The following is a 20,762-nucleotide window of genomic DNA, read 5'->3' as shown; positions in this document are numbered from 1 at the left end:
TTGTTTTAATACGCAATACTCTGGAGTTGCCTCAGAATGAATCCCCCAGTCCTCAGTGTGAGTTACCTTATCAGATGTCCTTCCTGAGAGGGTCCCACTCAGCTGAGTGCGAGGAGAAGTGGGGAGGGGAAGGAGCCCAGGGAAGGGTCAAGGGGCTGCCAGGCTCTAGAAAAGGCCGAAAGGGTGGTGGGTCAGCATGCCACCAGGTTCCCAGAGTGTCGAAGCCCAGGATGAAAGATAGCACCGTGGAAGCAGCCCTCTGGAACTCTAGCAGCTGAGCTGGAGCAGTTGTTTCGTGGGTACCTCTAGACTCCCCAGGGTCCTGGTCATGTCCTTGGAGTAGGGGCCGTGTCTTCCACTCCTGTGTTTATTAGTAGGAAAAACACATGTATCTCCTTTGAAAGCCAGCCCTGTCTCTCAGTAGTTCTCTAACTCTGGGCAAGTTTCTAACCTCTGTGGGCCTCGGTTTCCTCATCTGTAAAGTGAAAAGGTTGGACTTGATCACCTCTGCGATACCTTCCAGCTCTGATTTCTGTATCAGTGAGATGGGAAACCAGTAACTCCCTTCCCCTGCCTTCTGCTCTCCGATATAAAGGCTTTCTCTGGGCCCAGTACTAGGCCTGTTTCTCCTCAGAACTCCCAGAACACCTTGATCCTCCCTCTAGGGGCTCAGATCATTTGTAGAAAGTGCAAGGAGGTCCGTATTCGAAGAGAATACTTTGCAAGCGAGTGGGGGTGGTGGGGCCAAGTTCCCACTCTGCCACTTCCCTTGAGTCATTACCGTGGTTTTCCCACCTGTACAGTGGTGATGGTGGTAGTGTAGGGGCCAAGGCGTTCCCCTAAAGATTTGATGGAAAATCACTGACACACAGCAGATTGATTTATAAGAAAAAAGTGCATGCAGATGTACTTAACATGTATACAGGGCAGCCTTCAGAATGAAGACCCCAGGATCTAGGGGAAATTGTCCATTTTTACACATAGTTTCAACAAAGTATGGACAGCTGTGTATAAATGTGATTACCCAAAAAGGGCCCAATTGAATACCAATGGACTGAGTGGGGAAACCCAGCGAGGGCTTTCTGTCTAGATTCTTCTTGGCCTCTCTGTGCAGTGCTCCTTCCTGCTGGATGTGGGACCCTTATGACCTATAGCCAAACAAGGTAGGTCAGGGAATTTTATATGGCTAGTTTTTACAGATAATATTTTTAGGGTTTTTTTGGCTGGCTCTGGGAAAAAGGGATTCTGGTTTCCATGCCCCGCCTTTGGGAAGAGGGATTCTAGTTTCCATGGTGCCTCCGGGAGAATGGACTGAGCAAGGAAGACAGGAGGTCAGAGAAAAGCTTTTGCTTCTGAAGCTGCTGCTGAGGCCTTCATTTTGGGGGTGTTTTCCGAGCCCCAACAGTAGTGCCTACCTGTCAGGAGGCATAAATGTGACGGTCCACATACAGTGACTCAACAGAATGCCTGGCATGTTACTGAGAGCTCAGATAGTATTTGTTATCATTCTTTTTGCTCATACAAGATGGTGGCATATTATTCGATGAGCCCTAGAGAGCTAAGTGCAAAAATGCAATATGTTTATCAGTGGCGATTTGAACAATGTTACTCTGTTTCACAGAAAATAAGCAGTTGACTCGAAAAATATAAAGAATTGAATATGTTGAGCCTCAAAATATTTCATTTTCACACTTCAAGATGAAATTTTACTAAATATTTCATATTGTTAATGTTCCTATTTTCATAGGGATTCCTTGCCACTGGTGAAATCGATCCCTTAAATAGAAGATTTTCCACTTCAGTCAAACCTGATGTTGTGGTACAAGGTTTGTGACTGTGTTTATTATTTATGTTTAACTTTGTAAAACCAATGTTATTTTAATTCATAGTGTTTCCTAGTTTCTTATTTCATTTTTTAGAAGTCTGTACGTGCCTATGCTTTAGCATGTAGCAGTTTTGTGAGATGCCTTGTATAACTCAGTGGCTCCCAAAGGCAACAGAATTCTTCCCAACCACAAAATGACTTTCTACAAAGCAGTTGTTTTCTTGAATATAAACCTTGATTGCAAGTTGGGCATAAGTGATTCGTTGTGCATCATTTTTCATAATCGTTATTCTTTGAAAAAATAGAGCCTAAGCCTGGTGAAAACACAGAAGCCAACTGAGGGTCATTCATTCCTCCCTTGGAGTCCTGACGTCTTTCCGCCTTTTGCCTATATCTACCTTTCCTCCCCCTCCTCTCCAGCCAACCCTTCTCCTGGAGAGGTGGGACACCGGCCCGGGCTACTGCTGCCATCCACCCAGCAAGTGATTTCACCCTTCTGTGCCTCAGGGTCATCAAGACTTGAGCTCCCTCGCTGGGGCTTCCTAAGATGGACTGAGATTGCAGTGGGGAAAGTGCTTGGTGTGGTGCCTGGCGTATGGTGTACACCCGGGTGCCGCAGTTCCTCTTCCTACCTTCCCTCTTAGGGAGGACCTCCTGGCAGTCCGGTAACATTCTGTGCGCCCCATAGAGCACACCATCTGTTGGAAATAGATGTTGAAAGTAGATGCTTGGTGCCATAAAGAAAAATTAGCACTGAGACAAAGGATCTTTCAGCAACACAGTTTTTTTACTTCCTGGACTGCAGGAAGAGTACTCACTAGCCATGTTGCCATGAGAGTACAAAGAACAAAGAACACACACAAATTTAGCCCTTACGCATTTGGGGCTGTCCTTATTGCTGTGTTTGAGCTCCATTGGCTAGAGTTCTAATGTCATAGCACGTTGTGTGTACACCTTATTGCCCCTGAATGAGACTGTACATTTCTTAATGACAAGGCTCATATCATTCTTGCAGTTTCTATATTGATTGGCACATACACACCCATACGTTGATAACAGTGATTGAACAAAATGACAAGCATTTCTCTCTGGCCACTGGTTCATTTTGCTTCAGGGGCTCATGCTGTGGTGAGATGAGCTGATATCACCCAGTCAGTAGAACCATGAGATACACCTGTCACAACATTCTGATGAGGTAAAGTTTGTGAGGATGATCATCATCTCCACCTTATACACGAGGCTTAGAAGTTCACCTCCCTCAAGGAGCCACAGCTGATAGCTGCAGGTGTGAACCTGTTCCTGACTTCCAGGTGGACTGATCCAGCCGGACTCCATTGTCCCTGCACTAAGCCAGAGCACAGCCCGCTAATTAATCCCTTGAATCGACAAGACCGTTTTTCTAACTGCAGACTGGGGCACTTTGATGGGTGTTCCCTAGCATTTGTTTAGTGTAACAGAACATCGTAGAAATTCGCAGAAGGGGCTGGGCGCGGTGGCTCAAGCCTGTAATCCCAGCACTTTGGGAGGCCGAGGCGGGTAGATCACGAGGCCAAGAGATCGAGACCATCCTGGTCAACATGGTGAAACCCCATCTCTACTAAAAATACAAAAAATTAGCTGGGCATGGTGGCATGTGCCTGTAATTCCGGCTACTCAGGAGGCTGAGGCAGGAGAATTGCCTGAACCCAGGAGGCGAAGGTTGTGGTGAGCCAAGATCGTGCCATTGCACTCCAGCCTGGGTAACAAGAGCGAAACTCCGTCTCAAAAAAAAAAAAAAAAAAGAAATTCCCAGAAGGTCAGGCATAGAGTAGGGGAAGTGCAGTTTTAGACCCATAGCCACATCCAGCTGCACAGATTGTGAGGCTCCCAGGCCTCCCCCAAAACCACTGCTCTAAAGGAGTTAATCCTACAGAGAGTGGCTGCTGGGGTTCTGATCAGTGTGGAGTCTCACATGTCCTTGGAAGCTTTAGAAGAGATAGGTGTTCAGGGAAGCCACCCAGCCAGCCCTGCATGGCTGATGCTCCCATTTGCTGAGGGCCTGGGAGATGAGGTTTCAGTCCACGTGCAGCTGTCACTGGCCAGTTGCATATGCAAGGCTTCCCTCAGACCTTGTTGTGAAGGTCAGATGAGATAATGGCTATGAAAATACTTGAAAAGGCATCAAGTGCCATGTAAATAGAAGGTGGCACTCAGCTCTCAACTGCATGTATATGTATTGTACATTCCACCCTGCCAGCCCGTGGGTTCAGTGATTGTACTTACTGGTAGCCAATCCTGCACTGCCCTGAGCCTCTCCAGCCCCCACCACAGCTGGACATGGCACCAACCTCTCTCCCTGTGGCCGTGCTCCCCTTTTCCAGTCCCGTCCCTGGAGTCCTTCCCTTTGCCAAAGCGCTGTCCCTTCAGAGAAAGGCTAGCAATACTAGTACAGCAGGTGCAGCCTTAGCCGATCCTGGGGGGTCCCCAGTGACAGCCTCCCTCTTCCATGGGCCCCCAGGTCCCAGGCACTATGAGCTCCCTGTCTGCTGGAGAGCCAGGTGCCCAGCCTCCCAGAGATGGGGCCCAGGCCAGCCCTGGGGTGATTTTTCCCCACCAGTGGGGCCCTGTGCAGGGGTTCTGAATGGGCCAGGCTGTTCCACTACCACCAGCATCCCCACTCGCAGGCCCACTTTGCTTTCTCTAGAGGGATGTCTCTTCCTTCTCGCCCCCTCAGTCAGAGCTTCCCCTGCCAGCAGACACCCCATCTTACTCTTCTTTTCCCCGTCCTTTGGGATCAGGGGCACAGGCTTCTGGCATCCTCCAAGCAGAGCTGTTTCCACTCCTGACCCTACATGAAAAGGGACACCAGGCAGGTTTAGAACAGATGCAGACCCAGAGGGAGGCAGGACATTACATGAGACTGGGTGACTTGGCTTGGGACTTACTGAGGATAGTTTCTAGAAGTCTCTTATCAGACTGTCTTGCACATTGAGGGCACTTGATAAATAGGCCTCAGGGGTGTTGAGGGGTGGCAAGGACAGAACGGGGAGGAGCAGCAGGACAAATGCTGTAATTTCCAAAGCCAGTCATGGCATGGAAGAGCAAGCTAATGTGTATGTCACCAGGCAGAAGAGGGCAGTAAGGAACGTGTGTCCATAAGAGACAAAACTCATGAGCTACCACTCATTCTGTCCTCTTGTTTACAGTTACTGTTTTGGCAGAAAACAATCACATTAAGGACTTGCTGAGGAAACACGGGGTGAACGTCCAGAGTATCGCGGACATTCATCCAATTCAAGTCCAGCCAGGCCGGATTCTTAGTCACATATATGCCAAGCTTGGTAGGTTTGTGGAAATTACTAGGGCATTTTTGGCTTGGGGGCACCTCGGTTCTAGATTTGGGGTCTCAGGGAAACTGTGATATACGTAAGTTCTAAGGAGTTGGACAAAATACTAACGCGGGTGGTTCCATGCTTCGGTGTGAAGAGGAACAGGCGAACCAGCACGTTCTTCCCATACCCATTCAGTGGGTACCGGCACAGGTAGCCACAGCATTTGCTGGATCTTTTGTAAAGTAAGGAGCCACCTTGGAAAATTCACAATTGGAAAAGTCATTTGTGTCTTGATGATGCTTCTCATGTTTACCTTTAGTATCAGAAAATGCTCATTTACCTATTAAAATGGGAGGAAGTTCTCTATGCTTTTTCTTTTATTTATTTTTTTGAGGTGCAGTCTCGCTCTGTCACCAGATTAGAGTGCAGTGGCATGATCTCAGCTCACTGCAACGTCTGCCTCCTGGGTTCAAGCGATTCTCCTGCCTCAGCCTCCCAAGTAGCTGGGATTACAGGCGTGCACAACCATGCCTGGCTCATTTTTGTATGTTTAATAGAGATGGGCTTTCACCATGTTGGCCAGGACTGTCTCAATCTCTTGACCTTGTGATATACCTGCCTTGGCCTCCCAAAGTGCTGGGATTACAGGCATGAGCCACCACACCTAGCCTCCCTGCTTTTTCTAGAATCTGACTTTGTTTACTATGATGGCTCAATACTAAATAAATCAAAAGTAAACGTTCTATAATCCTTTTAGTAGTTTTATTCCATGCAGTTCCAACTGAGTACTGTTCCTATACATTCATGAAAAGAAGGGGGGCAGGATTTGTTTTTATATTCAGCTTTGTGCCATTTTAAAGGATGATGGCAATAGAAGAACCAAGCCCCAAAGTAGGTTGTCTAATCTAGAAATGAGCTCAATGTTAGCCTGAGTCGCCTGGATTACTTGTTACTGTATTTCCTCTAACTCCGATTTCTCTTTTACTCTTCAAACAGGACGGAATAAGAATATGAATTTGAGTGGGCGACCATATCGACATATTGGCGTCCTTGGAACTTCTAAACTATATGTGATTAGGAACCAAATCTTTACTTTTACCCCCCAGGTGAGGAGAGCAGGCCAACGGCAAGCCAATGAGCTTCTTTTTTTACTTACATTCTCTTGGCTGTCTGGTAAGCTTTTCCCCTATGAATATGGCAGAATTCTGCATGCATAGGTTCAAATAGAGACATGAGAAATGACACACAGTGCCTGGTACAAGTCTGCCCATAGTAGGTACTCAGTAAATGTTGATTGAGTCAGGTATGCCATCACTTCTGGTCATAAATAGTAGTGAAATTCAGACTGTTTTAGAGGTTTGCTGTTGACATGTCACTTGACACTTGACTCACAGTCCTTGCGCCCCTAATCACAATCATCTCTGACCCTTATGCAAGCTGTCATCAGACCCTCTGCTAACACACAGCCAGGCTGATTTTCTGGCCCCAATCCCCTTACTGGGATACTGAGTATACTGATTATGGAACTTACCTGCAGAGCTTTGGGTTCCAAAGAAAACTAGTCCTGTGGAAGTACCTAGAAAATGTTTTTCACCCATTTGGGCAGCTAGAAAGACCAACGGTGGGATCACTTTGGCCGCGCGGGGCACAGCCCCCACTCACCTGGGCACAGGGGTGGTCATGGGGTCTTGGATCACTAGTCCGAAACTGCTCTTTTTCATCCTAGCCCCTGCTCCTCACTGAAATCTTGCGAGCTATTTCCTTTAGTAACAGATTTCAGTTCAGAGCTGAGCCTGCGCTAGTCCAGAGGCCAAGAGAACAATTTGATTTGTTCTCAACATCTGGCAGCAGTGTCTTTAGGTGACATTAACCAAAGCCATCAATCAGGTAAACAGAGTGTCCACCTCTGACCTGCTCACGGTACCCCCACTTGGAAAGCATCTTCGAACCCATAGCCCTGGAAAGAATAGGAATTAAGGAGTTATTGATTTGCTTTTAGAGACCGTGGTTTTGGGCAAGATGCTTAAATCCCCATCTGAGGAGCTGAAAATAAATCTAGCACCTCACCTTTCCCTTCCACACTATAGCGACTGCTCCTGGGCCGGCAGCAGACTGATTTGTCTGATCTTGAGCAGGGCAGCCCAATGACCTAGTGGATTGAAACCAGCACTGAGTTTCTTGCCTGGCGATAAAACCCCAGGATTAGTGCTGCCCTGAGTGTCAGCTGGTGTTTCAGGTAAACGAAGGGTGGCCGTTGACCTGGCCTCTTCTGACTTTCAGTTCACTGACCAGCATCACTTCTACCTGGCCCTCGATAATGAGATGATCGTGGAGATGCTGAGGATCGAGCTGGCCTACCTGTGCACCTGCTGGAGGATGACGGGCAGACCCACGCTCACCTTCCCCATCAGCCGCACCATGCTCAGTAACTCCAGGGATTTCAGCAGGCTCTCTCCTGCCCCAGGGGTGGTTTGGGCTTTTACAAATGTTTGAAATGGCTCCCATGACCACAACAAAGCACTGAAGGGGCTTCTTAGCAGTTTGGTTTCTTATCTTGGGAATCTTCTAGGCCAGAAGTATTTTAATTAGATGGTGTTGATGAAAATGTTTCAGTGTATACCAGCGGGAAAAAAAAAGTCTTCCCAGACTAAACTAATTCATCCCTTTCTTTTTTTTCCTTAGCAAATGATGGTTCAGACATTCATTCTGCTGTGCTTTCCACAATTAGAAAACTAGAGGATGGGTATTTTGGAGGAGCCAGGTAATTTGTAATTTAAAAAAAAAGTAAGAGTAGCGCTGACCTTTCTTAAAGTCCTGCTTGCCCTTGTCCCGTTTTTCATATTAATTGTTGAACCTAAAAGCATGGAGTTTTAGAGTAAGCAGGAATTTAACACTTCTCTAATCCAGTCTGCTGTGTGAAACTTGGCTTAGCTCTGAAATAGCACTCAGCTGGTATCTTTTAAGCTTTACAGGCACGAGAAGGCCTCAGACACAGGGAGGTGAACCCATCAAGTCCCTCTGAAGTGTCCATTCTTCTTGGAACACATGTATGGGATTCTGTGTATGTTTCTCTTAAAAGGCGTGGAAGAAAATAGTGCCTAGAATCTGGCAGGGGCCCAATAAACACTCCTCGTACCAACTTTAGTATGCTATCACACTAAGATTCATTTGCAGGCTGGGCATAGTGGCTCATGCCTATAATTCCAGCACTTTGGGAGGCTGAGGCGGGTGGATTATGAGGTCAGGAGATCAAGACCATCCTGGCTAACACAGTGAAACCTCACCTCTACTAAAAATGCAAAAAATTAGCCAGGCATGGTGGCACACACCTGTAATCGCAGCTACTTGGTAGGCTGAGGCAGGAGACTCGCTTGAACCCGGGAGGCGGAGGTTGCAGTGAGTGGAGAGTGCACCACTGCACTCCAGCCTGGGCAACAGAGCGAGACTCCGTCTCAAAAAAAAAAAAAAAAATTCATTTGCAGGCCTTGGTAAATTCCTTAGAGCCCTGGGAGCAGAGCACCTGAATGAGCCTGCATAGGTCACTGTTCCCTCACCCTCTGTGGAATGAGCCACCTTCTGGTTTACAGGCCTGGAGTAGGGCAGACGGCACCCAGATTTTCTACTTAAGCACCTTAAGTGGTAGAGGGCTTACCCTCCAGGAAAGCCCCTTCTATTTTTGTGCCCACTGTCACAAGGCAGAGGTTTTCTCTGTAGTGTCTCTTCTCTCATCTCCCTGCATCCCCTAGGATATACCAGAAGGGCCCCAAGAGACACCGTGGGCCAGGCACAGTGGCTCACGCCTGTAATCTCAGCACTTTGGGAGGCCAAGGCGGGTGGATCACCTGAGGTCAGGAGTTTGAGACCAGCCTGGCCAAAATGGTGAAACTCTGTCTCTACTAAAAATATAAAATTTAGCTGGGCATGGTGGTGGATGCCTATTATCCCAGCTACTCCCGAGACTGGGGCAGGAGAATTGCTTGAACCCGGGAGGTGGAGGCTGCAGTGAGCCAAGATTGCGCCACTGTACTCCAGCCTGAGTGACAGAGCAAGATTCCGGCTAAAAAAAAAAAAAAAGAGAGAGAGAGAGAATTTCACTGTGTAGCCCAGCCCCAGTATAGCCTTTCCAGGGCTCAGGAGGCTTTTGTTTGGTCCCTGATGGAATGCCAGTTGCTAAAACTGTTGAAGTTGCCCTTTCTTCTCGCATTCTCTCACCCCAGGTATACTACTACCATGGCAAAATCACTGTCATTTTTTAAAATTATGGTAATTTACCTGTAACATTATCTTAACGACTCGTAAGTGTACAGTTCAGTAGTGTTAAGTACATTCACATTGTTATGCAGCCAGTCTCCAGAACTCTTCATCTTGCAACAAGTAAAACCGTGGACCCATTAATAGCAACTCTATTTCCCTCCTCCCAGCCCCTAGCAACCACCAGCCTTCTGTCTCCATGAGTTTGACTGCTCCAGATAGCTCAAATAAGTGGCATCACACACTATTTATCATTTTATGACTGACTCATTTCATATAATGTCCCCAAGCTTAAGTCCCTGTTATTTCTAACCCTGGCCTCCAGCGATTTGAAGAGCCTGCTGAGGTTGGTCTCTCTGCCCACAGAGCTTGTTGCAGATTTTGCTGTAGACTTGAAGCCACCCTTGATCCAAGCTTCTTCTGGCCTTTCTCACGAGACTGTCCCCAGTGTTTTGCCATGTACACCTCCAGAACTAATGCCATACCAGCAATCCGCATCTGCTTCTGCACATTTTACCTTCAATTCGCTTCAGTTACCACCTGGTACATGGCATCGTAATGGACAGAGAATACCAAAGGCCTATCATTAACCATTTTGCAAAATAAATTCTTTTTTTTCCCTTTTTTTGAGATGGAATTTCACTCTTGTTGCCCAGGCTGGAGTGCAGTGGTGTGATCTCGGCTCACTGCAACCTCCACCTCCCAGGTTCAAGCAGTTCTCCTGCCTCAACCTCCCAAATAGCCGGGATCACAGGCATGCACCACCACACCTGGCTGATTTTGTATTTTTAGTAGAGATGGGGTTTCACCGTGTTGGCCAGGCTGGTCTCAAACTCCTGACCTCAAGTGATTCATGTCCCTCGGCCTCCCAAAGTGCTAAGATTACAGGCGTGAGCCACCACACCCAGACGCAAAATAAATTCATTTGATCTAACCATTGTGAAAAGGATACTGTCTGCAGTTCACTGAGCACTGGCAGTGTATACAATGTGTTGTCTCATTGAAGCTTTACTTTTTGACTTGGGGGCATTCCCATTTCATAGACAAGGAGCTGTAGACTCAGAGAGCCAGGGGTGGAAGAGGAATAGGTGCAGCGACTCTGCATGAACCGAGAACCCGGCCTCTAAGCCCTCTTCTGAGCTGGATGAGGGCCCAGAACCGGCCTCTAAGCCCTGGTCTGAGCTGGATGACAGCTTCATGGTGTCAGGAGGGCCCCTTGGTTCTAGACCGTGGCAGATGATTTAGAGAGCCTTAGAAGAGACTGGAACGCCTAGGCTACTTCTGCTCAGTTCTTGATCATTAAGAGCTTTACAATTAATAAATTATATTACAAAATTAATATAGTTATATCTAATTTATAATTTATAGATTACATATAGAAGTTATACCTATGTAATACAGCGTTATAAAATACAAATTATATTGCAAAGATAATTAAATTCTTGATAATGTTGAATCCCAGCTTTGGCTTTTCCTCTATTTCTGAGGGTTTTTTTTTTTTCTTTTGAGACGGAGTCTCACTCTCTCACCCAGGTTGGAGTGCAGTGGCATGATCTCGGCTCGCTGCAACCTCCGTCTCCTGGGTTGAAGCAATTCTCCTGCCTCAGCCTCCTGCATAGCTGGGATTACAGGTGCCCACCACCATGCCCTGATAATTTTTGAATTTTTAGTAGAAACGGGGTTTCACCATGTTGGCCAGGCTGGTCTCAAACTCCTGAGCTCAGGTGATCCGCCCACCTCCGCCTCCCAAATTGCTGGGATAATAAGCATAAACCACCATGCCCAGCCTATTTCTGAGGGTTTTTTAAAAGCTGAACTCACCCTACATGCCCCCTAGATCCACTTGGGGGGTGCTCAATTAAAGGAAGGCTTTTCTTTCCCTTGGGCCATCATTCTGGTGATAGCCCTTTTGAGGCTGAAGCTCCAGCACCTCTCATACTCTTGCATTGCATATGCCTCAATTGACTCTTTAAATGTTTCTCAGACTTTTTTTTTTAACTTCAAATTCTGGGGTACATGCGCAGAATATGTAGGTTTGTTACATAGGTATACAGGTGCCATGGTGGTTTGCTGCATTCATCCCCCTGTCATCTACATTAGGTATTTCTCCTAATGCTATCCCTCCCCTAGACCCCCACCCCCCTACAGGCCACGGTGTGTGATGTTCCCCTCCCTGTGCCCATGTGTTCTCATTGTTCAACACCAACTTATGAGTGAGAACATGCAGTGTTTGCTTTTCTGTTCTTGGGTCAATTTGCTGAGAATGATGGTTTTCAGCTTCATCCATGTCCCTGTAAAGGACATGAACTCATCGTTTGCTATGGCTGCATAGTATTCCATGGTGTATATGTGCCACAGTTTCTTTATCCAGTCTGTCATTGGTGGGCATTTGGGTTGGTTCACTAAATCCCAGTCTGGTGCTGGTAACTCTGAGGGAGGGATCCGTTGCTTTCTGCTGCCCCCAGTGTAACCTTTTAAGACTGTTTTCTGTAGTGTGGAAGTAGCTCCCAGCATGTGGGGTTAGACCTGCAGAACCTCAGACCCCAGGCTGCCAAGCCCAGCTTCCAGGTTTCAGTGGAACTGTGCCCAGCCTAAAGTGAGAGGGCCACTCAGGGCTTCTGCTCCAGTCTGGGGACAGCTTCCCCATCGAATTCCTTCTAGAAGGAACCTGGCCTCTTCCATCATAGCACTCCTGTCCCTGTGTGATGGTATTTCATGGTAGGGACTCAAATAATAGAACGAGAGTGCCCAGAGAATCGTGGCTTCCGGTCCAGTCGTTTTGGGGGAAAACAACAAAACAAAAACATGGGTGGGTTCTGTTTAAAAGTAGTTTGCTCGATATATTTTGTCACACTGTAGGTTCACTAAAATAGATTCTTATTTGTGATGGGTTGGGAGTAAGAAGTCAGTGTGATAGGCTTTTAATATGCTGTGCACGTTCACTTCATACTTGTTATTGAATTTTTCAATGAATGTCTTGGCTGACCGCTTATATGGGGCAATCTGCAGAGTAATATATGTATTGATTCTGGCAGAAGCGCCACCTGGTTGGGCAGAAATCTCCGAGTGATGCATAGTAGAAGTTTGTCCACACTCTACCCATGTCCCTAACCCAGTGTCTTCTTGACAGAGTAAAATTGGGGAACCTTTCGGAATTTCTCACCACATCGTTCTATACATATCTGACCTTCCTGGATCCAGACTGTGATGAGAAGTTGTTTGACTATGACAGTGAAGGGACTTTTAGTCCCGATAGTGATTCAGATTTGGGAGGATATCGGGAAGACACCTGTAATCAAGGTACGGCTTGGAATGCTTTTGTGGACAGTTTGCTAAATTTATTTAAACTTTAGCATTGTGATAAAATTGCCCTAAGACTCAAATACAATTATAATTAAAAACAAGGAAAAACAAAACAAAAAAGAGGCTTCTGAAACTTCCATATATTAAAATGAATAAAATGCCAGTTTAAAAACCTAAAATGCAAATGATGTCCTTAAAAGTGGGTCATTTTTAAAACTAGAAGAACAAAGGGGGGACTTTCGGGAATGGGGACTTTTTTTTCTTTTTCCTTTTTTTCTTCTTCTCTTTTTTTTTTTTTGTGGTTGTTGTTGTTGTTGTTTGTTTTTGAGACAGAGTCTCACTCTGTTGCCCAGGCTGGAATGCAGTGGCATGATCATAGCTCACTGCCGCCTCGACCTCCTGGGTGAGCTCAAGTGATCCTTCCACCTCAGCCTCCCAACTGGCTAAGACTATACACCTACAGGGAAGCACCACCACACCCAGCTAATTGTTTTGTATTTTATACAGATGGGGTCTCCTTATATTGTCCTCGCTGGTCTTGAACTCCTGGGCTCAGTTGATCAGCCTGCCTCAGCCTCCCAAAGTGCTGGGATTACAGGCATGAGCCACTGTGGCTGGCCAGGAATGGGGACTTTGCACAGAATACATTCTGAAGACAAAAAACATACAGCTTGAATTTTCAAAGGAGTGGTAGAGTGATCTAGGTTTGTTTGGATATGAGTGATGAAACCCTATGTATATAACATTTCTCAGTCTGAACAAGGTTTTGGGGTGATCTGTTTTTCACTTTTAGATAGTAGTTGGAATTAGGGCTGGGAGTTCCATAAGGCTTAGCTCACTCATGACAAATTTAAAAGCCCCGATTTCGGCTGCTATCCTTCAGGTTGTCTTACATATTACTGAGTTTATCTTGGGAGGATGAAATATAAACACTACCTTGACCTGAAGTTGTTGTTGTTTTTTTTTTTTCTTGGGATGAAGTTTCTCCAAACGATACATTTCTACATGTATATATTATCTCTGTAAATCTCTTCTTACTCTTCGGGGGTGAGTGGGAGTGCAAATATTGATAACTCAGTGTCGTCGTCTGCTAAGCCTACTCAGTGCCACTTGCTACCCACGGTCACTATTGTGCAGTCATATTTCTGCAGCTTGGTTTCATTGGCTCTTTTTCTTGCTTGTCCAATTACAGAAAGCCAAGACGAACTTGACCAGTATATCAACCACCTTCTGCAGAGCACATCCTTGAGGTGCTATCTGCCTCCTCTTCGTAAGAACACAGAAGACCGCCATGTCTTCAGTGCTATCCACTCCACGCGGGACATACTTTCTGTGATGGCAAAAGCAAAGGGTTTGGAAGTTCCATGTATGTTATTAACTCTTTTCTGCCTGTTAAAATACCTCTTTTATCAAAGTAATGCAGAGACATAATTTAAAAGCCAAAGAATCCTAGAAGACAACAAAATGCCCCCACCACCACCAGTGTCCTTCTACTTAGAGGTAACCACTTTCAACTCTTTCAGCTCTTTCTTCTGGTACATGCATATCTCCATATTTCACAGATAATGTGAGGATACTTCTGTCTTCGCATGCATTGACTTGATTCGGTACCTATTGACTTTCTATTATGTGAGTAAGGATCTGGCTGTCTAAAATCGCCACTCCTCTGCTTCACTTCCCCTCACCCATCAAGGGGTTAAAGTTTAGTTCAATCAGTATTCACTCTTTATCTCATTGTATTTATGCAAATATTGACTTGCAACTGAGCATTATATTATACTCTGATTATATGCCCATTTTTACTCTTTGTTTTCTTGTAAGGTAAAGTTACCCTAGCTTTTCATTTGCTTTGCTTTCTTACTATATCTTTCCAGTGGCCTCCCAATACAAATTTCCACAGGCTCAGCCGTATCAGTGAATCTCTCAATTCCACTGCCTTTCTTAGAGGCCATGAGACTCCTTCTCTCTGGGCTGACTGTGATCTAGGCCTGTTGCGTATCTGTCATCCTGGGAATTTCCCTGGTTTGTCTCTTTAGTTGGATTCCATAGTTCCTGAATCTGGTGTGTTCTCCTTTCTCAATGTATTCTTCTGTTTTGGTGTAGCACATTCTAGAAAGTTTCAGTAGGTTTAAAAAAAAAGGGTGCAGTGGAAGAGGGTACGATGGTGACAGCTCTCAACTTGCTTGTTTTTGAACTACACTGCCCACTGCCCGCCTTCTGGCTTAGTTGCCTTCCATGTCTGAGGTGCTTTTTACCCTGGGATCTTCCCTAGAGAGTTCCTTGGCTTGTCTCCTGGGATGGTTCTCCTGTGTTCTGTATCTCAACTCTTCTTTCTTGGTTCACCCTTATTTTGATAGAGGACATGCAGTAGTTTCCTGAGAAACAGTGCACGCTGGGCAAAATTGTTGAAACCTTGCAATTTAAAAAATGTCTACGAATGTTCCAGACCCATTTGAGAGTTTGGCTGGGTATAGAACTCTAGATTGAAAATAAATGTTTTTGGCCAGGTGTGATGGCTCAGCACTTTGGGAGGCTGAAGTGGGCAGATCACCTGAGGTCAGGAGTTCAAGACCAGCCTGGTCAACATGGTGAAGCACTGTCCCTACTAAAAATATAAAAGTGAGCCAGGTGTGGTGGCCTGCACCTGTAATCCCAGCCACTCCAAAGGTTGAGGCAGGAGAATTGCTTGAACCCAGAAGGCAGAGGTTGTAGTGAGCTGAGATTGTGCCACTGCACTCTAGCCTGGGCAACAGAGCAAGACTCTATCTCAAAAAAAAAAAAAGAAAGAAAATACATTTCTTTTTTCAGATTTTTGAAAGTACTATTTCATTGTCTTCCTGCTATCAGTGTATCAGTGTTGCTATTGAGAAATCTAAACCCGGCCAGACACAGTGGCTCATGCCTATAATCTGAGTACTCTGGGAAGCTGAGGCAGGATGATTGCTTGAGTCCAGGAATTTGAGACCAGCCTGGGCAACATGGTGAGACCCTGCCTCTACAAAAAATAGAAAAAATAGCCAGGCATGGTGACACATGCCTGTAGTCCCAGCTACTTGGGAGTCTGAGGCAGGAGGATCACTTGAGCTTAGGGAGGTTGAGGCTGCAATGAGCTGTGATCACACCACTGCACTCCAGCCTGAGTAACAGAACAAGACGCTGTCTCAAAAAAGAAAAAAAAAAAAAAAAAAAAAAAGTCTAGCCTAGCATTGCCATAAAGAAATACCTAAAGCTAGGTAATTTATAAAGAAAAGCGGTTTAACTGGCCCAAGGTTCTGTAGGCTGTACAGGAAGCATGATGCTGGCATCTACTCAGCTTCCAGGGAGGCCTCAGGAAGCTTCCAATCATGGTGGAAGACAAAGGGGGATCAGACACTTGACATGGCGACAGTAGGAACAAAAGAGAGAGTGGCAGGGGAGGGGCCACACTCTTTTAAACAACCAGACCTCAGATATCTTGTGAACTCAGAGTGAGAGCTCACTTATCACCAAGGGGATGGCCCAAGCCATTCACGAGGGACCCACCCCCATGATACAGACACCTCCCACTGGGCCCCATCTCCAAGACTGGGGATTACATTTCAACATGAGATTTGAGTGGGACATCCAAACCATACCGGAAATCTAAACCCATTCTGGTTTTTTCTTTTTCTTTTTCTTTTTTTTTTTTTTTTTTTTTTGAGACAAGAGTATCATATCACTCTGTCGCCCAGGCTAGAGTATAGTGTTGTGATCTCAGTTCACTGCACCTTCTGCCTCCCAGGTTCAAGCAGTTTTCCTGCCTCAGCCTCCCAAGTAGCTGGGATTACAGGCGTCTACCACCACACCCAGCTAATTTTTGTATTTTTTGTAGAGACGGGGTTTCGCCGTTTTGGCCAGACTGGTCTTGAACCCCTGACCTCAGGCGATCTGCCCTCCTGGGCCTCTCAAAGTGCTGGGATTACAGATGTGAGCCACCACACACAGCTCATTCTGATTTTTGATACTTCAAAATCAGAATGAGCTATTTTTCTCTTTGAAAGTGTTTAGGATCTTCTCTGCACCCAGCTTCTGACATTTCAATGCTACACCTTAATCTCTAGCTGGGTGTGTTTTCATTCATTGTATTGGATACACAGTAGGCCTTTCCAATCTGGAAATGTATGTTCTCCAGTCCTGTACTGTTTTCCTGAAAAGTTTCTCGACTCATTTCCTTCCCTGCATTTTTTCTGTTCTCTCTTTCCACTGTTTCTGTGATTCCAAAGTTGACTTCCTGGAGAAGACTCTATCTTTCCTCTCTGTTTTCCATTTCTCTGTCTGTCCCGAGAGCCAGTGTCTCAACTTTTTGTTCTACTCCCTCAATTGAGCCACTTTTGCTATCATGTTTTAAATCTTTGTTCCCCAATTTGCATCTGTTTTTGTTTCATGTTTACAATATAATTTCTTGGCCAGACGCAGTGGCTCATGCCTATAATCCCAGCACTTTGGGAGGCTGAGACAGGCAAATCGCTTGAGTCCAAGAGCTTCAGACCAGCCTGGGCAACATAGCAAGGCACTGTGTCAACAACAAAAAAAAATTAGCCGGGCATGGTGGTGCATGCCTGTGATCCCAGGTACTTGGGAGGCTGAGGTGGAAGGATCGAATGAGTCCGGGAGGTTGAGGCTGCTATGAACCATTGTCATGTCAGCGCACTCCAGCCTGGGTGACAGAGCGAGATTCTGTCTCAAAAAGATAATAAAAATACAATATAATTTCTTTTTATGAGAGAGAGAGAAAAAAAAAGGGGGGTCTTTCTCTGTCACCCAGGCTCAAGTGTAGTGGTGCAATTACAACTTACTGCAGCCTTCACCTCCCAGGTCCAAGCGATCCTCCTACCTCAACCTCCCAAGTAGCTGGGACCACAAGTGCGTGCCACCACACCCGGCTAATTTTTATTTTTATTTTCGTAGAGACAGGGTTTTGCCATGTTACCCAGGCTAGTCTCAGAATTTGGCCTCAAACAATCTGCCTGCCTTGGCTTCCCAAAGTGCAGGGATTACAGGCATGAGCCACCGTGCCTGCCAATTTGTTAATACTCTAAGAATATTAATGGCAGACCTTTTTGTTTTGGTTTGTATTTACCCTTTTTTTCTCTTGGAATGTTTTCCATTCCCCCAAGTCACTTTTTCTGGTTTGCTTAGGTTTCTGTCTTCCACATGAGAGTCCTTCTTCCAGTGCCCTGCTGCTCCTCGCTCACCTGGTCATGCATGAGAATCTCCAAGCCCATGAGTGAGGCTTGTTGACTCAGAGTTATTTTATTTCCCAGAGATACTCTACAATCTCCAAGTGGATTTCCTGTTTCAAGGGCTAGGGTCTAGTTGCCTGGAGCTATGTAGTTACTTATAATTCCCTTAAGGAATGTATCCAGGCCTTCAGATGTGCTAGTCAGCAGCCCCCTCTCTTCAAGCCCCTTCCTCTTCTACCCTCTCTGAGAGACCCTCCAGCCTTCTGTCAGAGTGAGTGAGGTGGTCATCAAGCTGGGTGTCGTTGAAGAGGGTGTCCAGGCGGCTCTACTGCTTCTCAAACAGCTTCTTCCCAGCCCTCCTTGTTTTGGACACCCCTTCTAGACTTCAGTTCCAGAACCACGTGGTGCAGCAGGCTCCAGAGACTTCTGAGGACCCTCGGGTATAACTGACAAGCTCTCGGATTTCTCCACTGCAGACTTGGGAACTGTGGCCTTGTATCAGCTAAATCACCTATCTTTCATCCATCAGCTTTCCCACTTCTGAATTCTGTTTCTGTCATCTTCTCTGTTGCTTTTCTTCATTCTCAAAGATTTGTCTTTTTTTAAATATATATACAGTCATGCACCACATAACAATGTTTTGGTCAATGGCAGACCGTATATATGGTGGTGGTCTTCTAAGATTATAATGGAGCTGAAACCTTTCTGTCACCTTGTGACATCATAGCTGTAGTGATGTTGTAGCACAATGCACTGCTCACATGTCTGTGGCAATGCCAGTATCAACAAACCTCCTGCACTGCCTGTCGTATAAGTTAAACACATATAATTATGTATAGCACATAGTACTTGATAATGACAATACATAACTACGTTGCTGGTTTGTGTATGTACTATACTATACTTTTATCATTATTTTAGAGTATACTCCTCTACTTATTAAAAAAAGTTAACTGTAAAACAGCCACAGATAGGTTCTTCATGAGGGATTATAGGAGAAGGCATTGTTATCTTAGGAGATGACAGCTCCATGTATGTTACTGCCCCTGAAGACCTTCCAATGGGACAAGCTGTGGAGGTGAAAGACAGTGAGATTGATGATCCTGGCCCTATATAGGCCTAGGCTAATGTGTGCGTTTGTGTCTTTTTTTTTTTTTTTTTTTTTTTTTTTCCCCTGAGACAGAGTCTCACTCTCACTCGGGCTGGAGTGCAGTGGCACAATCTTGGCTCACTGCAACCTCCGCCTCCTGGGTTGAAGCGATTCTCCTGCCTCAGCCTTCCAAGTAGCTGTGACTACAGGCACCTGCCATCACACCCAGCTAATTTTTTGTATTTTTAGTAGAGATGGGGTTTCACCATGTTAGCCAAGATGGTCTCGATCTCCTGACCTTGAGATCTACCCGCCTCAGCCTCCCAAAGTGCTGGGATTACAGGCGTGAGGCGCTGCACCTGGCCTGTGTCTTCATTTTTTCAAAAAAGTTTAAAAAGTAAAATAAATAAATGAAAAAATAGAACAAAGCTTATAGAATAAGGATATAAAGAAAGAAAATATCTTTGTACAGCCATACAATCTGTTTTAAGCTGTTATTACAGAAGAGCCAAATTTTTAAAAATTTAAAATTTAAAATTTAAAAATTTAAAAAATTTAAAAATTTGATTAAAAAGTTACAGTAAGTTGAGATTAATTTATTAAAGAAAGAAGCCGGGCGCAGTGGCTCAAGCCTGTAATCCCAGCACTTTGGGAGGCCGAGGCGGGTGGATCACGAGGTCGAGAGATCAAGACCATCCTGGTCAACAAGGTGAAACCCCGTCTCTACTAAAAACACACAAAAAATTAGCTGGGCATGGTGGCTCGTGCCTGTAATCCCAGCTACTCAGGAGGCTGAGGCAGGAGAATTGCCTGAACCCAGGAGGCGGAGGTTGCGGTGAGCCGAGATCGCGCCATTGCACTCCAGCCTGGGTAACAAGAGCGAAACTCCGTCTCAAAAAAATAAAAAAATAAAAATAAAAAAATAAAAAATAAAGAAAATGCTGTGATGAATTCAGTGCAGCTTGAGTGTAGAGTCTTTATGAAGTCTACAGCAGTGTAGAGTCCTGCCCTAGGCCTTTACATTCACTCACCACTCACCCAGAGCAAACTTCCAGCCCTGCAAGCTTCATTCATGGCAAGGGCCCTATGGAGATAAACCATTTTTCATCTTATAAACCACATTTTTTTTTAATCAGGGTTTTTGCTCTGTCACCCAGGCTGGAGTTCAGTGGCACAATCAGGGCTTACTACAGCCTCAACCTCCTGGGCTCAAGCAATCCTTCTGCTTTAGCCCCCACTACCAGTAGCTGGGACTACAGCCATGCGCCAACACACCAAGCTCATTTTTTTTTTTTTTTAATTTTAGTAGAGATGAGGTCTCACTATGTTGCCTAGGCCTGTCTTGAACTCCTGAGCTCAAGCAGTCTTGTCACTTCAGCCTCCCAAAGTGCTGGGATTACAGGCATGAGCCACCATGCCTGGCCTATACCGTATTTCTATCGTACCTTTTCTATGTTTAGACACACAAATACTTACCATTGTATTAGAATTACCAACCGTATTGCATATAGGAACATACATGCAGATTTGTAGCCTAGGAGCAATCGCCTTTATGATCCAACCTAGGTGTGTAGTAGGTTGCACCATCTAGACTTCTGTAAGTACACTCTGTAATGTTCATGCAGCGAGGAAATTGCTTAACAACATATTTCTCAGAACGTATCCCTGTCATTAAACAACACATAACTGTGTATATTTTCTGTAATGTTAGTGGAGGGTTGGAAGGAAGTAAAATGACAGTGTGTATTCAATTTACCAGTATAACCTGGAGGTCTATAAGT

At 45.5% G+C, this 20,762-nt stretch overlaps 1 protein-coding gene across 5 annotated transcripts in view; it reads left to right on the top strand.

Annotated features, from left to right (window-relative positions):
* The window catches only part of PHKA2 (phosphorylase kinase regulatory subunit alpha 2), a 96,269-nt gene that overhangs the window by 56,704 nt on the left and 18,803 nt on the right, over positions 1-20,762 (top strand). For all 5 annotated transcript variants that reach the window (XM_010334892.3, XM_010334891.2, XM_003924127.4 and 2 more), the window contains exons 13-19: positions 1,748-1,826; positions 5,011-5,145; positions 6,133-6,242; positions 7,417-7,561; positions 7,819-7,897; positions 12,518-12,687; positions 13,883-14,056. In XM_010334892.3, coding sequence (XP_010333194.1) covers positions 1,748-1,826; positions 5,011-5,145; positions 6,133-6,242; positions 7,417-7,561; positions 7,819-7,897; positions 12,518-12,687; positions 13,883-14,056 — 892 coding nt within the window. The remainder of the gene's footprint in view (positions 1-1,747; positions 1,827-5,010; positions 5,146-6,132; positions 6,243-7,416; positions 7,562-7,818; positions 7,898-12,517; positions 12,688-13,882; positions 14,057-20,762) is intronic.

The sequence above is a fragment of the Saimiri boliviensis genome, chromosome X (genome assembly GCF_048565385.1).
Source record: "Saimiri boliviensis isolate mSaiBol1 chromosome X, mSaiBol1.pri, whole genome shotgun sequence".
In the NCBI taxonomy this organism is placed as follows: Eukaryota; Metazoa; Chordata; class Mammalia; order Primates; family Cebidae; genus Saimiri; species Saimiri boliviensis.
The sequence above is the reverse complement of the archived record's forward strand: the minus strand, read 5'-3'. Positions and strand labels throughout refer to the sequence as shown.